The sequence below is a fragment of the Phasianus colchicus genome, chromosome Z, assembly GCF_987193195.1.
Source record: "Phasianus colchicus chromosome Z, bPhaCol1.hap1.1, whole genome shotgun sequence".
Lineage (NCBI taxonomy): Eukaryota > Metazoa > Chordata > Aves > Galliformes > Phasianidae > Phasianus > Phasianus colchicus.
This window is the reverse complement of record NC_143476.1, coordinates 126,773-147,645: the sequence shown is the minus strand read 5'-3', so window position 1 is coordinate 147,645 and position 20,873 is coordinate 126,773. Positions and strand designations below refer to the sequence as shown.

General features: G+C 42.9%; 1 protein-coding gene across 1 annotated transcript in view; it reads right to left on the bottom strand.

Annotated features, from left to right (window-relative positions):
• The window catches only part of DGKQ (diacylglycerol kinase theta), a 79,799-nt gene that overhangs the window by 6,135 nt on the left and 52,791 nt on the right, over nucleotides 1-20,873 (bottom strand). The window contains 9 exon segments of the mRNA XM_090132681.1: nucleotides 867-1,019; nucleotides 2,059-2,170; nucleotides 3,204-3,350; nucleotides 7,654-7,754; nucleotides 9,144-9,325; nucleotides 10,358-10,506; nucleotides 11,749-11,900; nucleotides 19,268-19,383; nucleotides 20,635-20,673. Coding sequence (XP_089988807.1) covers nucleotides 867-1,019; nucleotides 2,059-2,170; nucleotides 3,204-3,350; nucleotides 7,654-7,754; nucleotides 9,144-9,325; nucleotides 10,358-10,506; nucleotides 11,749-11,900; nucleotides 19,268-19,383; nucleotides 20,635-20,673 — 1,151 coding nt within the window.

Below are 20,873 nucleotides of genomic sequence, written 5' to 3'. Positions count from 1 at the left end.
CTATATCTATCAATGTACAAGCACATAAATATGCATACATACAGGTAACACTGACAGTCACCAGCCTTAAGGACAGAAATACTTCTCACTGGAAGGGCAATTTAAATTTGCACTCTCTCCCTCCCTACCCCCAGCCCTCAGGCTTAACATATTTGGGAGAACATTTGAGTTATGATCCTCTTTTTAACCCATTTTTTGTCTATAGGTGCCATTTTTTTGGTAGCTCTCCTAATGGGGCTATGTGGTCTCTAAGACCGCCCATGGCAACAAATTTTTGTGAATTAAAAAGTTTTCCTTAAGGTTACAGACAAAATGTTTATTTCACAGTTTTAATATGAAAATAAAAGTTAATGCTTAGGTAGTTGATGTTCTTTTTCTTCTGTATAAATACACTGAGATAATAGAAAGCAGACACTAATGAACTCAAAAGCCTCTTTTTCTCAAGACTCTCCTCCTCCACTATTCAGTTTTCTTCTTTGTTGCCTTCTGACATATCTTCCCTCCACCAGCATAGCCAGCAGACACTTCTGTCCTTAGTCACTGGATTCCTACCATGGCCCTCATAACTACCATCAGCTTCAGGGCAAGCAACACCATCTGCAGATCTCAATAAGGGAAAACAATGGAGTCATGTGGCTGGAGCTCAGTTTCTACCACCTTGAACACAATCCTCATCTGAGCCACTGGAGAAGACTGTCAAACCATTCTCTGTAGAAATGACAGTTTACTTACCCAACAATTACTACACAGTGTTCACTATAGCTCTTCTGAAGTTAAGTACCAGAACACAACTGATGAGCAACATAACAGAATAAGATAACTGAAGGAACAAAGTCAGTTTTTTGAGACAAACTTACAGCCATTACCTTTGGTCCTGCAGCAGAAATAATAATCTGTCCTGGGGCTTGAATCCAGGGCTCTCCATCAACTTGAACTGGAATTGGCTTTAGGAGCGTTACACGAAAATATGAGCCCTGGGCTATGCGGATGCCTGAACGAAAACCACTTTGGACTTGACCCTGTTAAGAAGTAAAAGCCAAGATTATCAATCACTCCAATAAACAAGAAGCACAAGTTAGCTGCACTTGAACTGGGTGGAGACAATTTTGTTCTCACTGACATTTTAAGTTTCAAGTACAAGAACTGCTCAAGCGAAGTAGGCATAGGATGCCTTTAAGGATGAAAAATAATTATTTAAGTTACTTTATGGACAAGAACTCAGTGTCTGCTTGCTGCCAGTGGCCAAATAACTTTCATAGTGGAGTCCTTTGGACTTCCCTGTTGGCAAAGGAGCACACAGTCAGAAAAATCCTGTTTGCTTTTTCTTCCCTCCTCCATGAAATAGTAAATGAACTTAAAACACCTAACTAAGCACAGACTTTTGTGCACGTGGAACTCCAAAATCTAAAAGTACATTCTCATAAAACACAGAGAGGGAGTTTTGCCATACTCAACTCCATACTAGTCCCCAACTAATGGATCAGTGTTAACTGCAGAAGTCAACTTGGCTTCTAAAACTTGTCCTGGTGAATATGTACAGATACCAAACATGAAGGCCAAAACCCTAACACAAAAGTAATGCATCCATAACATCTATGTATATGTATATTTGTGTCCCACACCTACGTATACATGTAACCTCTGTACCACACTCTTTTTTAACACATTCTTCATAATTCTCATGCTTCTCATGCAGCCATGAGTTTCTTCACTTTCCATTCCATCTGCTGTTGTCTTACATCTAAATATGGGTCTTCCAAGCAGGCTTAACACACAGGCTACCAGGCAGCCCTGCAGCCCAGGAATGGGCACAGCAGTTACAGCTAACTCCTGAGCATCTGTCTGCAGACAGCTGATGCTGCCATGAGTTCTGTTTATGGTCTATAACCATTTCTGTACTACATAACAAGAACCTGAACAAATGATGGTATAATTCCAGCATTGGTGCATACCTGCTAGGACCGTTCACTTTTAAGATGCAGTTTATTATGAAAATAAATCAGCCAGAGAGACCCACTGAAACGTATTTCCTCTATTTGCAGCAGAGTGACAACCTACCATGTGAACAACGCCAGTGACACCAACAACTTCCAGCAGGCCATCATCAATGCGTGGTTTCTCAAAGCGGTCATCACTGTCAGTGCCCCAGAGATCAGCTCCAGACCCCCAGCTGCACAGAGAACACACACAGTGACCACCCCACCTGGGACCTCTGCCCTGTCAGGATTTGAAAACCTCAGCACTCTGCTCATCTCCAGAGGGAGGGAGACAGTCGAGCTTTCCTGCACTAAGAGTAAGAAATGCTCTTCTAGAATTTGGAACCATTCTGCTGACATCGTTGAGGAGTGAAAGAAAGTTTTGCATTTTGTGCAGTATTGACCTTCTTCACTCATATAATTTGCTCATCTTTAGGTGCACTGACTGCCCAGTGCTAACCCTCATCTTCTCCACAGCTCTCATATGCAACATATGCATGAGTGTGTACATTTCTGTGTGTGTATATAAATACAAGTGAACCACAGAATATCCCACACTTGATGGGACCCACAGGGATCACCATACCCAACTCCTGGCATATGAATGAAAAGATGAAACACATTCAGAGCAGACTGAAATCACAAACAGAGAGGTTTAAGGCTAGAGCATATTTGAAAAAAAAAAAACAGTACGGCTGCACTAATGCACTGCTGTTATTACACAAATTAAAAGAAGTCACTCTTATCACCAGCAAGTTTAAGGAAGTCACATTTCCTACAGCTTTCCCTCCAGCTCCCTGCTGGTGTCTGTGCAGCCCCTGCAACAATGACAGCATTTCCAGAGCTGTGGGCTTTGCAAAGCTATCCAGAAAACAGCATCACCAACTCCATACACATCTGTCCACAGTGACGATACAATTACTAATTACTGTTAGGACACAGGAGAAGTAGTAGCAGGTGTACTGGGGTTTGCACTGGGAAAACAAGGTAGTAACACCTCTTATTGGAGCGTGATTGTGACTTTCATGGGGTCAGAAAAAAAAACACTGTTAGAATGGTGTTGAGACTCCTCAGGCATCACTGCAAGCCCAAAGCTTGGCAATAACCAAATCTACCCTTTAACAATGACCTGTCAGTCCACACTGTGGAGATGCTCAAACAGAAGGCACCACTGCCACATGTATAGGCAGGTACGTTTCCACAAAGGTTACTTTCTCTCATTTTTACCTGGGTATGTTAATAAAAATGAGTCCTTCTATATTTGGTAGCTCCACCTCTCTCTGGTCAACCTGAAGCTTTATGTCCTTATGAAGGTTTCTGGTATGGCTTATCTTCTGCAGCCCAACTTTCACATAAACTCCTTTGTTGTGAAACCTAGGAGCAGACAAGCATCATGTCAACACACACTAGCAGTATGTTCTCAGCAGGTATGTTCAAAGAGCTCTTCAACTAAAAACCTCCATGAGTTCTTTTAGCTTTACTACAGAAAGAAAGCTAAGCCACAAAGCGCTACTTAATACATCTTTTAATTAAGAGAGGAACTGTGCTGTGAAGATACAGAGATGCAGAGAGGCAATGCCTCTTTGACAAGTAAACTTTTGGGCTGAAAAACTATAATGCTGATTAGGACCTAGGAGTCCTCATGGAACATTTTGAACTGTTTCATCATGCACTGACAAAATAATCAAAGCACAAAGTTAAGGCAGAAACACATTTGAGTTTGGACTTTACATATTGCTCATTCATTTAAGCCAGGCTCAGCTGTGGAAACTGAAAATATGCTTTGTAGTGTTAATCAGTGACAGAGCTCTATGGTATCTAATTTTGGAGTAAAAAAAGATGAGGAAGATTTTATGGCATCCCTAGAGATGTCAAAATATTTTAAGAGTTACGTAAACAAACACTGGTCTTTTCTTTTATAATGGAAACATTGAGATACATAGCAACCTTAAAGAGCCTTGAAATAAAAAGCATGAATTTCCATTATTTGACCCTATGACCACAGGGCTGTCACTGGAATCCAACCCACAGAACATCCCTAACATTATGTCTGAGTTATGTTCATGTGGTTGACGACAGCCAGTTTAGCACATGGCTTACAGTCGACTCTCCAGACAGAAACTGTTTAGTTCTTTCAAATTACTATACTGGGAATGATTCACCATACATGTTAACAGTTTTAAAAAGTACTGAGATAAAGGTACCTGATGTCAGACCATTTGACATATGCCTCCACTCCAGGCAAGGCGAAGTGATGTGTCTATGCTAAAACAGGCTTTGTCTAATCTGTATGTATTAATTACAATTGAAAAACAACACAGATAAGAAACAAAATACTTTAAGTACCCCCAAGAAATAAGAACTTCAGTTACGTCAAGAGAGAAGCCTGCAGAAACTAAAAGAATACGACGGAGAGCTGTAACTGCAGACACACTTCTCAATTACGTGACTGCAAAGAAAGTGCTATAGACCTCAGAGTCCACAGGACACGCTGGGTACGGCATCCCATGGCACACAGCAAAGAGCAAAAGCTGCCAAAGACCAAAGCCTATCACTACATTCTTCTATATGCATTCCATTTCAGCTAGGAAATGTATCATGACGCAGAGACAAAAAAAAAAAAAAAGAAAAGAAAAGAAAAAAAGAAAACAAAGGAAAAGAAAATCAGACTTCTGTAACATTACCATGCCAGAATCTATCTTCTGGCTTTGAAGGGGGCAGACTTTATGATTAAAAGTTAGCCAGGCTTGGGAGGGTGAACCTTGCACACCCAACTAGACAGAGACACTGCTCTTTTTTGAGCATCCTCATGTAGGGCATGATTTGGTGGAAGGAGTGCAAAGCAAAGTCATCAGTCTGTTGCTAGCCTTGCTGAACAACAAACTAACTTGCCCACTTGGCAGAAAGAAGCATCATCTCCTAAAGTAAACCCAAATATAGTGTGAAGATAGTAGTTTCACCACATTTAATTGGCAAGGTAGGAAAGACTAGTCATCTTTGAAGCACTTTACTTGGCTTCGAGGTCTGTACTGTGACGTAAGGCTCACACTGCAGCCACTGCTGTGAATGACACTGAGGATGAGGGAGGAGGGCAGAGCCTTCTGTGCAGGGTTATCCCCATGGAGCCCGTGGGTCTCTGCATAAGCTCAGCTGCAACACTTGCACCATTGTGTCACCCCAGAATTATTTGGAACGTTCTGGAGTACAGACACAGAGGTAACATCCCACTGTTCTGATTAGTGTGGAGGCTTGGCCTATTCAGCCCAGGAATGGCCCTTTGGTTTGTTTTTCTGCAAGCGTTGCACTACAAACACAGCCAACATTCAAATACTATGAATACCAGGAATGAAGGCAGATGCCCTGATCCTCAGTTTTACGCCGTGGGAACACTCTCATAAAACCTGACACTCAACAACACAGAAATCACCACTGCCAAAACACCTTGCTGTGTTTGCAACTGATCACCACTGCACTGTCAGCTACCAGACCCAGGAATGAAGTCTTGAGCCTGCAAAGACACTGCACAGCATGACACCAGGGAGCTCACAGTTCTCAGGACACTGACCAATCTATGATACTGAATCAGAGAGAGCACACACGCACATCTTCTTCCATGCAGACTCTGACTGCACCGCCTAATATGTCCCATCTTGCATGTAGCACTGCTTTTGTGACAGCCAATGCTGCATTTGGTGTTCAATCACCACGCTTGTCAGTTAATTCACTGAAAAAAAAGAAATGTGAGCTCATCTGGCATGAGTGCGCGCATTTGCATATCCTGGGAAAGGGGAAAGCAACAATTTTAACAGTCGTCATCACAGATGCTGCAATTGTGCCAGCAGCATTAGCCTGCACAAGCTGCTTGTCCCTGCAAAACAATACTTCAGCATCAATTGGCAATTCATACTTCTTTCTCTGATTCACAGAACCATACAGCCTTTCAGATTTGCAAAAAAAAACCAAAAAACCCCAAACCACCAAAGCGCTGTTTTTCCCACACGCTCTCCAAGACATTCTTGCACCATGTCCAAATAGGCATGCTGAAGGTCTGCAAGAGTGATATCAAGTCACTGCCCACTGCACTGCAGATGCTGCACACCACGTGATGCTAAAGATGAGACAGATTAAAAGCACACAGAGAAATAAAGATCAAAGCATAACTTTTAAATATTGTGTCAGTAAGGAGAACACCAGTATCTTAATCAACATTTTAGGTGATATATGAGCAACATCTGCATCAATAAAACATGCAAGAAAGGTGAGATCAGAGAAGATTCTTAATAGATGAGAATGGAACACTATGCAGCTGTAATAGCTTGTTCTGGCAACTGAGAGGATACTAGCTTGCGAACATATGGGAATAAAGAGCAGTCAAGAACAACTTCTCTGAAGGGCTACTGATTAATTATACAAATGTGATTTTTGTCTCTCATCAGGTTCAGTAATTACAGGAACAAAAAGAAGTGCTGTTATTGACTGATCTGCGTGCTTTTTATCAAAGAATGGCTTGGGTTGGAAGGAACCCCAAGTATCACCAAGTTCCAAGTTTCACTAGCCAACCCTTAGATCAAGTGCTGGATCAGCTTGCCCAGGGCTCCATCCAACCTGGCCCTGAACACCTCCAGGGATGGAGCATCCACAAGCTCTCAGGGCAACCTGCCCCAGCACCTCACCACCCTATCAGTAAAAACCTTCCCCCTGACATCTAAATGCCCCCTCCTTTAGTTTAAAACTCCTCTGGTTTTAAAACTATCTTGTCCTATCAAAACCTACCCATGTAAAAATTTGATTTCCCTCCTGTTTATAGTCTCCCTTTAAATACTGGAAGGCTGCAATGAGGTTCCTCTGAAACCTCCTCTTCTTCAGGCCCAGTTCCCTCAACCCTTCCTCATAGGAGAGGTGCTCCAGTCCCCTGATCATCTTTGTGGCTCTCCTCTGGATCCTCTCCAAGACCTCCACATCCTTCCTGTACTGGGGGCTCCAGACCTGGACACAGCACTGCAGATGGGGCCTCACAAGAGCAAAGTAGAGGAGGACAATCACCTCCCTGTCCCTGCTGGCCACCCCTCTGCTGATGGAGCCCAGGATCCCATTTGCCTTCCGAGCTGCAAGGGCACACTGCTGGCTCACGGTCAGTTTTCATTCCTAAGCTCTTCTCATCAGGGCACCTCCCAAGGACTTCTCCCAGTCTGCATACATAGTTGGGATTGCTCTGACCCAAGTACAAAACCTCACTGCGCTGCCCCATTGGGACTCAGAGATATTTTAAAAATTGTAATGACCAGCATGCAGATGCTACCACAGCACTACAAGAGAAACATACAGAATGCAGCAGCATTGCCTTCTCTCCCGCTAAAGGCTTTCAATGAGATATTTCCATTACCTTGAAATTTTACTGAATTTGACATTGAAGCTATTGGCAAGTAAGTACAGTGAATAATAACAACAGGGCTTCCAAAAAAACTTATCCTATGCTCTCTCTTGGAACACAAAGGGAAAAAAAAAAAAAAAAAAGCAAAAAAAAAAAAAGCCAAACAAATCGTATGCCTAAGAGTTCATGGCTATTTTAACTCCTGCCTGTTCCAATTTTGCCTCAAGCAACATTATTTGTGAATACTTGTAGTTCTGGGATACTACATAACTTACCCTTCCCCTTTTTTGTTTTCCCCAGGATTACCTGCTGTTAAATTTCCCTGGTTCTTCTTCTCTGGCATGATGAAAGTCCAAGCTCAACTCTGCATCAATGCCAAGACCACAGTAATTGTTCATCTGTACAATCTGTAAAGAAAATTAAAAAAAAAGAGGAAGAATTATTTGTATTATTTCCTCAAGGCTTACATTCCTAAATGCAGAGGTTCCAAAACTTCTCAAAAAAAGGAAGACCTGTAGATGATTCTTCCAAGTTATTTGCATCTTGACAAATTTAGGAACATTTTCCAGAAACACAGCACTAAAAATAACGCAGCTGTTTATATGTATTGTCGTTATTTCCAAATTATTATGAATCTCAAGACTTACTCTTAATTTCAAGAAACAAGAATAATGAGGCAGACGTAAAAATAAACGCAGAAATAAAGCCAACCCAACTTCTCAAAGTGAAGAACTACATATAAATTTCTAAACACTAACACCACTATTATTTTTGGCAGCAACCTTACGCCACATGAGTTCAGAACTTGACTTCACCTACTCAAGTGCATTTTAAAGAGCTCCCTATATAACAACATCAAGGTTCTGCAGATCTCTACTATTTTTCCTATTGATCATTCCTTTGTATTCTAACTCACTCCGCAGCTTTTCTATGCCAGCCCTTGATTCTCACACCTTTGGTCTTTAAGAAGCAGACCAGGAACACTCAGGGCAGATCTAACCCTGTCTCCACCAAATAAAAATACCTAGAACACCAGCAGCTTAAGTTCTCTGACTGACACAATGCCTATGATTTTCCAGCAACTGGACAAAAATCTTAGGCAAGGGCTACTATTATTACAGTTCCCTTTTTTTCTTTTTGCTCCCCATTCTTCTACCCAATTTCTTGATTCTGCCAGAAAATAAACAGAGCCAGTATCCACAAAAGCTCTGAAGTCACCATTAACAATCAACACCTTTATTTTCCTAAACAGAAACAAGAAATGCAAACCAAAGTTCAGAGCATTTTCCTCCAAGAATATGAAACAGATGCTGTATATACAGACACACAACAGCAGTACGATGACAGGAGGATTCACATCCTCTGTATTTCTGTAACTTGCAGTTGTTTTTTGAGCTGTTACAAGAAAGACCAAACTAGTCTAATATGCAGTTTTTCGCTCAACACTCCAGTTTCACTAGTCTTATGGGATGTGTTTGGCTTTCCTTACTTCAGAAATACACTTCTCAAGTGCAAATACAAAGCAAAAAGGCACACCACTGACACGTAAATCTTTACATTAATGTGCTATCAGATACTTTTTGCCAGGCAATAAAGAAAGGTGTTCTGTGACCAACCATCCCACCAGAACTGAAGAGCTGGATCCAGACACAGCACTATCTTCACTAAGAACTTAGCTCAGTAAGGCCCAAGCACAGGTAAGTGAGCAACAGGAGATTAACCACGCTAATAACTGCATTCCTTCTGACTCTCACAAGTGTTTCTGAGAGTCAAACCCGAGCCAAACCTCATCTCACCTTGGGGGGCTCATGTTCTGCCATGCCATTCTCTGCACCTTCAGCAGGCTCTTCAGCATCCAAAAGAATAGTCCAGCGGTCCATCAGAACGTCGTCTGCTTCATCCACAGAAATCAAAATGGAGTAGGGGTCCTCCCCACTGTAGCCAGCTCCCCAGCGCAAGACTCGTCCTAAGTCATTACCTGGGCAACAAAGAAAAGCCCCAGAATACGACAGCATTTTGTAAGTCAGCTAAAAGCATCGACGACTCCTTCAGCTCTGCTCTATAAATCAGTGCCCCAAGTAAGTCACGAAAGAAGCACAACTGGACTGAAAAGTTAGTCAACCATAAAACACAACCCCGGCGTTGCAGCTGCCTGTGTGCTTTGTGTCACACACAGAAATACTGCCTGAAAAAATGCAATGGGAGAAACTGTTATCAAGTCAGCACACAGCTGAATTCACAGGCCCACAGAGCAGCAGCGGTTGTCAAGGGGAGAATATTTTGGCCTCTCCAAGTGCTATCCACTCAGACACAGCCACAGCAATTCAGCAGCTCCTTCTCACTCAGGAAGCATGACCAACTGACAAGCAGATCCCTGTGCCTGCCATCTACAGCTGGCTACTGAGTCCTGGCATCCTCAGCAGTGGTTTGTCAGGTGGATAAATGAAGACAAACCTTCTGGAGGATGAGCAGGCACAAAGCCTCAGGTGGAGATCCAGCTGGATTTCCAGCTGCTGGACCAATGCAGAAGCTGCATGCAGACCAGTCAGCAGCAACATGCTGGGCCAGTGAATGCCTCTCTTGGAACCACATCCCAGCTGGATAACTTCCTGAGAGACAAAACAAAGGGAATATTTACTGAAGACTGCGTGCATTTAACCTGGAGGCAGGCACACCTTCAGACTGGGTATGAGAGATCAGATCCATGCTATACTGGAAAACAAGCTTTTAAAGAATGTGCATCAATATCTGCTGAACTCAAACCTAAATATTGCAAGAAAGTAAAAGCTCATACAACCCTGAGCTACGTGGGAAGATGTTTCTGCTGTTTGCCTCCAAGTCCACGTTCCTATGTTCATTATTTAGAGCTTATGCCCACGACAGTCACTCTTCCCAGCAATTAGTGCTCCCAAACACAAGACAGAGAAGACAGAGAAGCCACAGGGAACGAAGACAAGGTCTTCAGCATGTACTGAGTAGCCCTCAACCTAGTGCTTGTCCCAGTTCTCACCTGTTCCCAGAGGCAGGATGGCAACAGAAGGCTCTGAGCACACCAGCTTGTGCCTAATCTCCTCCAGTGCACCAAGAACCCAACCCACGGTGCCATCACCTCCGCACACCAGCACTCGGAAAGAGGGGACTTTGGAGAACGTGTGAAAGCTCCAAGCAAAGGGGAAAAGAAGCGTTAAAATGCAGTACAAAAAAAAGCAGTCTCTACCTATGTTATTTAACGTAACAGATCATTGCTGAATTCTTAAAAAAGAGTGAAAACCACACTCTCCGATGACTTTTTGCAGCTGGAGACCAATTGTTAATCACTTATTTCCTCACCAAATAGGTCAAACTGTTCATGGTTTCCATCTGAACGTCTTAAATCTTTGTAGAGGTTTTGAATTTTTTTTTTACTTAGTCATTCCTAAGCTGCCAAGTGTGGAATGTTGATAGGACTTTTTGTTCATAGTACTATTTTGTTTGTTCTCACTCTTTTTGGCCTTTCATCCTACACAACAGGACTGCAAAATAATTTCTACTCACATTTCACGACAAGCAGTAAGCAAGGAGAAGCATTCTGCTGTACATCTACAGAAATACTTAATGGGCAAAGCAAAATGAACTAACTACCACGGCTGCAAATCTTGACTACATTAGAAACACAACGAAATTACAAAACTCAGACGAGAAAGTTTGTGCAACTTGTTTAACTTGCTTCCTGCATAAGCTACACTTCTCTCTTGAAAGCATTTGTTTCGAAGGTCGAGTCACAAGAGCTCTTTGTTAAAACTGCACTGCACAACGAGGCTATTCCAAGTAGGCTGCAATCACTGCTTTCAGTTTTATGAAGTGTTAACAAAATGGTGCTGATTAAATCTAGTAATCACAGTTACTGCTTCCCTGCAATCACATTACGTTCTGTTCCTCAGACTGAGAAATGCTGCAGCTGAGATTGGGCAGAGCCCCTTAGTTCTGCAATTGTGGCCAGCTTTCAAGAGTCAAAATAGAAAACTATATTATACTTCCCTGATCGTTTCCATGGCATGTTAGAGGAAATAAAAGCAAAAATGAGCATTTTTGTAAGGCAACACAACATTTTTCTTCTGCTATCCATCTATTTATAAAATATTATTGTTTTCAGTGATAAGTATATTTGCATTAATTGTGTGACTTTCCCAGGACTGGATCTGTTAGACTTGATGAAAGTATATACATCAGGAACTAATCTTTATATAGAAAAGGAAAGTCTGTTTCAATACCAGTAAGAACCAGTCTACTTTGTTATCCAGGCAAAGAACAGACACAATTAATATCCTTATAAGAACAGAATCTGATCTTGCCTTAAGAAAAACCATTACAAAATACCTAACAAAGTCACATCAGTAACCAGAAAAAAATATTACAACATACCCAGGCAAAGGACCACCATTGGTAAGCTCAAAGACCTGATGTGGATTCAGCAGCTTCCTAAAGCAGTACAGCAGATCCCGACCTTTCAGACCACCGCTTTTTGGATTCACAAATACAAGAAGTGGCCAACAGTTCTGTGGGATCTTGGAAGCCTGAATGAAGAAAAGAAAGGATTAGCCAAAACCATGACCAGGAAAGAAGATTACCACTGCAATCTCTAAAGTATTTCCCTAATAATTCCTTGATGCTTAGTTTAAAAAATAAAATAAAATAATCCAGATTCAATGCAAAAAAACAAACAAACAAAAAAAGACTCAACATCTAGACAATTAACAAGGCTAGCTATTCATTTTGTCTTTCTGGAAAAACGTTTCCTTAACCCACTCCAGCTACACTCAAACTATTGGTCTGGCCTAACGTTAAAACAAAGGTATCACCAATAGCCTTTCTTCCATATCTGCAGTAAAAAGTACATGGCAAAGAACAGCGTGGAGGATAAGCTCATATAGAGAATCGTGTAGGAACTGAACACGCTCCTTGAGAAGACAGAACTCCTTCCAAAAACAACCGAAACCTTTGTCTTACATTGTGTGGTTGTCTTAAAATACACGTTAACTTACAAGGAAAAATAATTTAAAGACGAAGGATTGGTAAGAGGCTGAAAGCTTCTTTTTAAAAAATACTTATTTTAAATCAGTAAGACTGGAGGAAAGTCAGTGTTACTCCAGCCTTCAAAAAGGGCAAGAAGGAGAACGGGGAAACTACGTGTCATTAAGTCTCACCTTGAAGAGGTGATGGAATGACTTATTCCAGATGTCATCTCCAAGCAAGTGGAAGAAAAGGTTACTGGATTCATCAAGGGGAAATCATACCTGACCAATCTGGTAGCCTTTGTGGCTGTCATAACTGGTTGGACAGATGAGGGGAGAGCAGTGAACGTTGTGCATTTTGACTTCAGCAAGGTTTTTTGATGCTGTCTCCCATAACATCTTGTAAGTAAGCTTAGGATGTGTGGGACAGATGAGTGGACAAAGAGAACTGAACGCTGGTTCTCTGTCACAGATTGGAGAAGTGTGACTTGGAGGCCTGTAGCTAGCACTGCTCCCCTGGGCCTGGAGCTGGGACCGGTTTTGTTCAACATCTTCATCAGTGACCCAGTGATGAAGGGAGAGAAAAAGACAGAATCATCAAGGTTGGAAAAGAAGTGTACCCTCAGCAAGTTGCACATGATACACAGCTGTGTATGATGATGCACCAGAAGGCTGTGCATCCATTCAGCAACAGCTGGACAGGCTGGAGAGTTGGATGGAGAAGAACCTTAATGAGGTACAACAAGGGCACGTGCAGAATCCTACACCTGGGAAGGAATAACCTCATGCACCAGTACAGACTGACCTGCTGGAAAGGAGCTCTGCAGAGAAGAACGTGGGCACCCTGGTGGACGACAGGTTGGCCACAAGCCTGCAGGGTGCACTTGTGGCCAAGAAGGCCAATGTTATCCTGGGGTGCAGTAAAAGAACATGGCCAACGGGTTGAGGTTCTTCCCCACTACACATCCACAGTAAGACCATGTCTGGAGAATTGTGTCCAGTTTCGGGCTCTCCAGTTTGGGGAAGACACTGCTGGAGAGAGCCTGGCAGAGGACCACAGAGATAAGCAGGGTCATGGAGCATCTCCCTTATCAGGAAAGAGCCAGGACTGTTCAGCCTGGAGAAGACTAAGAGGGGATCTTAGCAGTGCTTCTAAATCCACTGCATGGGGGTGACTGGTCTTCAAACACCCCACCATCCATGATTTATAAATGACTCTGGAAAGACCAGGAAGCATGAAGGCATCTTTTATTCAACCTGTCACAGTGAGCAGGTAAACCAAACTGTCAGGTGGGTATGCATTAAAAGTCCATCAGGCATTTCAGCAAGTGTGCCCTGAAACAGAAATGTCTGCCACAGTTCCTAAGTCGTGGTAATTTGTATTTACAAACTGGACAGCACTCAGGGATCACTAATTTGTCACGCAGCTGACAGGACGGACCTGGGAAAAAAAAACAACAGTGGTAAAGAGAAGTCAATTTAGACATGAGTGATTCGGGGGGCAGTGATGAAACAGCGTGATGACAGCTTGCAAACGTGTGAAGGGATCTGAACAGCAACAGAGAGAGGAGAGAGCACACAGATGGAGTAGGAGCTGCTGTCCATGCTAACTACCAGGACTGTGAACTGAACCTCAAGCTGCAGAAATGAGGCTACTTTACCAACTAAAGGTGGGGAAAGAAACGTGAACCAGCTCAGACAGACACTGGAAAGCAAACAATATTTTGGGGTTTGAATACTGACTCAAGAAATTTCCTCAAATGGTGCTTTTGTGGAGGAGCCAGGCTCCAACCCTCTGCCAGAGGCATTAAGATATTGCAGCTGCATAAAATTCTGTCTCCTCTGCATCCCTGCTTGCATGACAAGTATCCTCTGCCATCAGCTGTGACTGCTAGGCACAAGGAGAAAACACAGCAGAAGTGTAATGCCAAGCAAGTGAGAAGGCTGACAAAGGTGAAACACCTTTCTTCTCTTGCCCCCTCCTTCCTCTTGCTTTACTTTTGGCCAAGAAGAGACATTCTTGGCCTCAGACATGACTATTCTGGGGAGGCAGAGAGTCAGGAGAGCCCAGAATATTTCCGAGCTGCTGGTGGAACAAGAGTGGTGAGAACAACCACCCTCACCCATACTGTGAAGAATGATGAGTCCAAATGGGACTCACCTGCGTGTTCAGGCTCCACTGGAAAAGGAAAAGCACTCAGCAGAGCCAAATGAACAAAAACTGTAATACATTTATGCCTGCTAAGTATATGGAAAGGACACTTGCAGCCAGTAAAGGAAATCTAAACAAAACACCGTGTGCCACTGCTGCAAAAAGGAAGCGCTTCTTGCATTGCAAGGTCAGCAGCTCAAGGAGAGAGGTGGATTTCCTCCCCTCAACCCACACAGGTGTTATACAAACTGTAAACAAAGGCTGGCTTTTCAGTCAAGCCCTTTTTGTTGCTCTATCAGCCACCGTGAAGGCTTCTCTGAGAATTCTGCCAGCAGGGAAAGGCAGAGTGCTGCTGAACAGAAACGTTGTTCTTCTCTCTTCAAACCTAAATTTGAAAATGTCACCTCCAGTCTTTTTAGCTTTCTGAACAGGCTATCTGGAACCTCTGCTGTGCTCCAGGACCCAGATGCTTGTGGCATCTAACAAATCAGTGGTTGGTGGGAAGAAGAAGGAAAAAATGAAATAATACTCAGCTGTAAAGTAAACAAAAACTTTTACAGTGAAAGAATCGGAGAACAGAAGCCAGCCCAAAACTTACACCCAAAACCTTGCTAGAAGATGGACAAGAGCACTTGATTACCTTCTCTTTCTCAGGAAAGTAATCTTTAAAAATCCTGGTTGTGGACATTTAGAAGAGACACCGTATGTCTTGTACTGCTTGCTTTTACAGACAAAATCCACACACTGGGTTGAAAAGCAAGCAGCTACAACCATTCAGAAAGAACCTGGGGGAGCCGTGCTGATTTCTGAGACGTGGTAAATCCCAACACATCCAAAAGCACAGCTGCGTTTTGGAAAGCCGTGTGAGATCTTACTCAAGCCCGTCTGCAAACGTCGCAGATGTGTATTTACACTTTCCACAAGGCTGCCATCTGAATTTCGTATTTTTCCAGTGTTGATACTGTACAAAAAAAAATTTAAAAAGGGCAACATCTATGCCGACTGCTGCTAAAAGTCACAAGCAGCAGCAAAGAGTGCCTGGAGCAAACAAGGTATCTGCACGCAGTGCAAACTGAAGAGTCCTACCACGCAAACACAACCTCGTTCAAATACCTTCCAGCATAAATCCCCAGTTACAACCATTCAGGACTGAACGTGGTGATGCAGACTAAACAAAGCATCCTAGCAAGGGCAGAAGCCCTCTCAAGCCTTAGCCTTATGTTTAACTCGCTTCTCACCACTGCTTGCAGTTGAAGGGCTAAGAGATGCTGCTGAATCCCTCTGAAGGACCAACTTGTAAGAAAGCAGCTTTTCTATAGGTTCAGAGTCCCAGAACAAATTCCAGGCTTGCACAGAAGAGCAGAGCCACCGCAGCAACGCCTGAAAGGCACAGGTCCCTAGGAGAGCTATGTGGGATGCTCCGAGCTGGGGATGTGTGACTGATTGCTGAGGAGTCCCTTCCTCACTGTGCTGGAGGAGCAGTGCCTGCAGAGAGGCACTCAGGAGGGAATTCACTGCGTGTTTCTCAGATGCCGTGTGATTGAGGCACTCTGCAAGACACTGCAGACTTGTCAGCATCTGCACAACGCAGCTTCAGGCTCCAGCAAGATGTCTATTGCTCATGCTGATCCCCTCTCTGCTGCACGTACTGTGCAATCGTCTCACGCCGCAGCAGGGAACAAGGCGTTCTGTACCCCTCAAGGCCTATCTTCCAGGCTGCTTCCAGGAGCTACGGAGGTCACTCAGCTACGCAAAAGGCAACCTTTTGCAAGAAGAATGCCTGCAGCACCTCCCATATGCAAGGACTTCCATTCCCTAACGCCAGACCACTCCAGAAAGGAGGCCTTGAACCCACAGCTGCAAGCAAGGTGTGGGTGCGATCAGGGCAGCAGCTGTGCCACGCTGGAGCACCTCCAGCAGCTGCTTCTTATCTTGGAGGAAACCAGAAGGTGGGATGTAACCCCTTGCAGGGCTGTGGCCAACGGGGTGATTAAGAGCTGCTGGCAGATGTGACTGTGCCATGGAAGATCTGGGCTGGCTCTTTAGTAGGTGCACTAAAACCAGTGTGGAGTACAGCTTGCACCGGGGAGACCAGCAAAGCACAGAGCAGATGCTCAAATGCTCCTTTATGCTTCTGTGTTTTTATTGAATTTTAAGAAGGCTTCTTTCGTTTCGTTTGTCTGAAGTTGTAATTTGGAAAAAATCACTCGGTAACCGAAACACCGTGGCCTTTCATTTGTTACCAATTCCCCTTCTAAAGACTACAAATCAGAACTTCGTCCCCAGTTTCTTGGTGCTTCATTCACAAGACGAACGACAGAGCATACATCACTATTACTCAATTCTCATGAAAGTTATTTCCTGTTGCTGCATTTAAATGATTGCACACGTACAATACAAACAAGGGCTGACAGTGTCACAGAATAATAAGCTGGAAAGGACCTCAGCAGCTCATCCAGTCCAACTGCTATCAGAGCAGGATCGACAATCACTCTTTAGTTTACCCCGGCTAATCAGCAAACAGCAACAGCTGTGTGGCCTAAGCACAAATGGATGGCACTTGAAATGTTAATCATCTTTACTCTTGGCTCATTTTTAGTGAGGAGACAAGACATGAGTGCTCCTCCAAAAGTAAGGTCTCCCTTTGTTATTACTTTGGCCCCATGTGGGTGTGATGACTTTGGCAGATGTTGGTGGTATGGCAGTAGAGGTTACACATTCCCTCTGTATTTTGTCGCCGTGTGACAGAGAGCAGCAGAAGGGAACAGTGATGTGGGAGACAAGCCATATGCTGGATAGCCATGCACAACTCATCCCATGAAATGAAAAGCATCTCAATCAGCAAGTCCAGGCAAATTGGAGCGTTATGACCAGGAAACTGTGCAAGAAGCTGAGCATCAGTGTGGCAGCGTCAGTAATATCTCAAGAATTTTTGGCAGGTGAGTCCCACAGTGCTCACAGAGGAACAGAAGGAACATCATACGCAAGTTTGTCACAACCTACTGAATGAATACAGGTTGAAGGTGACATTTTCCTTGATCACTTCTTTATCAGTGACAACAGCTGGTGTCACCTCTAAGAACCAGAGTCAAAACAGCAGTCCATGGAGTGGTGACACATGAATTCCCCATCAAAGAGAAAGTTCTAGATGGAGCCCTCAGGAGGTAAAGTGATGTGTGATGTCTTTGGGATAGGAAAGGGGTGATCTGACTGAGATGAAGGCTTGAACTTCCAGAGTCAAGCTGCAGAAAAACACAGTTTTTCTCTTGCAATACCAGGCCCCATAGCAGTATGAGGTACATTGCCAGTCGTGGTGGGACTGTCCTGCTACACCCACTGCACAGTCTGGATTTGGCAACTTCTGACTTCCATCTGTTTGGGCTGATGAAATATGGTTCTCATGGGCAACATCTTCCTAGCAAGAACACCATCACAGCAGCTATGGAACTGATGAAGGGAGGGTCAGCCCCATTGGTGCAGATGTTTATGAGCACAGCATTCAGGCTCTGGTTCATCACCAGCAAAAATGAACAGCTAATGATGGTGACTATGATGAAAAACAGTGTTTCGTGTCTGAGAATTTTCTCTACGAAACAGTGTTGATGTGCTCCTTGTATCCAGTTGTAGAACCCATGAAAATAAATAGCAGGCATTACTTTAGGAGTGAGCTATGCATAAGCAGTACATGCTCAAACAGAAAGAAAACGTACACTACAGCCATTCTGTCCTCTCTATTAGAAATTCATCCAAGCAGTCCCCTCAATCAGATTTTCTAAGAAATAACTTCTATCAGATAAATGATAGCATTATCCATGTTTTCACTTCGACATATCTAATGTCAGAAATCCTGACACACAATCAACAGAGCAGATAAATTCAACTCCACACACCATACACCGCATCCAGGCTCATCTTTGTGCTTCACTCTTTTTGTTCTGTTCCTGCTAACAAGCAGAGTTGAAACCTACTTAGAAGTGAGATTTGTTCCTAATTATCTCACAAAACACAACACCCATATAATCACAAGGGTTTATCTTCTTTTGGAGGAGGGGTAGCATGCAATATTGCCTTAAATAAAAAAATCAGCCACCAGAAAACTCTGACAAGCACAGGAGTCTTAATACAGTAGGCATGTAAGTATGCAGCTACCAGCCTTGCTATTGCTATTGCACTTGAGATCCTCCCACCTGAAGCTATGTCAGTTCCCACTGCTGCGAAGCTTTCATCCTTCTGCGAAGTTTTAAAGAAGTCAAACTGAGACTTTTCAGTTCTTTTGCCATAGTACAACTCCAGAAAGACTGCAAGATGCTCAGCAGAAAGCAATTCGGGCTGCGCTGACTCCTGGGCAGAACCTACGTTACCTGGGTTCAAAATGACTTTCCTCAATGAATCATTTCCCTCCCTCTATCCTGAATCTGCTTCATTAACACAAAGCCTATTAGGAAACCACGTGACTCATAGGAAAGTGGGCTGTGAACACAAAAACGTGCCCACCTTTTTGATCTTTGAAATAAATACGAGGAAAACGAAAATTCTGTTTTTCTTCCCTTTACAGCTGTGTACTGTTCTTCACGACTCAACTGCAGGACAAGTGACTTAAGTAGCAGAAACACATCAGATGCATGAAGTACAAACCTCTCCAGTACTATTCCACATCCCACTACTTAAACTCACAGCCACCATAGGGCATCCCTTGAAACGCATACACTCGCTTCCAGGAAAAGAAAGGGTGAAGGTAGCGTTTTTACTTTGAGACACAAGTTGGAAGTTCTCTTACCGTAACATCTGGAATCACCACAGCGTTCAGAGGCTTGTCATTGACAGTCGTATCCTTGACTAGCATATATATTCTTTCAGCTTCAGAAAAACACGAAATTTCGAGTACAACAGCTCCTGTAAAGACATGTTTGGGCTTTTTGTACTTCTTATTATTAGAAAATCAACAGTGTTGAATCAACAGCAGATGTTTGCTTAGGATATTTTTCAGTCTTTCAGAGTCTGTGACACTACTGGTTGTTAGTAATCACTGAGATGGGCTTGCTGTTTTGTTTTTGAAGCTTTCCTTCCCATCTCGCCCATCACGTGCCAGATTTTTAACAAGCAGCAGTTTGAGGACATAAAGAATTTCAACACAGAACTGATACACATTTGAAGACTTCCTCTGGGATTTAGAGGTATCACCTGTTTCCATACACTTCATTACTTAACAGCCTGCTTTCTAGCTGCAGAAGTGACGAAACCATCAGATTTCATTTTCTATCCATGTTTAAAAATATGGCAGGACGATTCACTGACAAGATCTCAATTATCAGAAGCAAAGATCTTATCTGAGAATCACTTCAAGGCTTTAAAGTTAGGTCTGGACACTTCACTGGATAAAGAAAAACAAATGCAAACAAAATACTGGCGAGTTAGTTCAAAGTAAGGTCCTCAGTGAGGAGGACAGACTTTAAGGATGTGGCAGGACAAAATCAAAGACGTAATGGACTGCATATGAAATGTAAGCTAGCAACAAAATTGGCTGCTATGACAACCAAAAGTGAGAGTTAGAAAGCATCAGAAAAAAAAATAAAATATTCAGAAAGTGAAAAAAAAAAAAAAAACAAAACACACCATTTTTACAGCAATAGAATACACACTGGCAGTAAAAAAAAAAAAAACCATTTGCAAAGCAAAAGCAAAGCAGCAGCTCAGAGAAGCCTGCTCCAAGGAAGAACTGCTGATTCTCTTCAGATTTCCAGCCACCGAATCCCAGTTCAGTATTATGCTGAGCTGTGATCCGTGTCAAACTGACCCACCCAGCAGAAGGGCAGCACCAATTTCAGCGTTTCAAAGACAGAATGAGGGAGGAGAAGGCTCTCAGAAGTGCTTTAGGAGCACTGCTCAGCTCAAGGGTGACTTCCAACCTCCTTTTTATGACAGATTACCACTGCTTTCTGGTGCAGGCAGCACGAAGCCAAGCTTTCATTAATAAGGTAATAACACTTATCCCCTGCTTTTCATACATACAGTGCATTAGATTTTATCTGCAGGGCTTTTTGCTTATGAAGTATGAGTAAAGCACTCTGAGCTTAAAACCTCTACTGTAAGACTGCAGTTTTGAAAACAGGCTTTGTTTGCAATACTTAAAATCTTAGTGCTTACCTTGTGCTTGATAAACATGACTCAGAGATACTACATTTGCTGCAAAGGGCAAAAATATAAACACATAAAACCTCGGGTACATTTAGAGTAAATATTTAAAATATTTTAAAAAGTTACACAAATACAACATAAATAAATATTAAAAGTTATACAAATACGAAGGGAATCTCCAGCTAACACTTTCCCTCTGCTAAGTTTACTTTACAACTTAGAAAAGCTAAACTGATTTTCACAAAAGA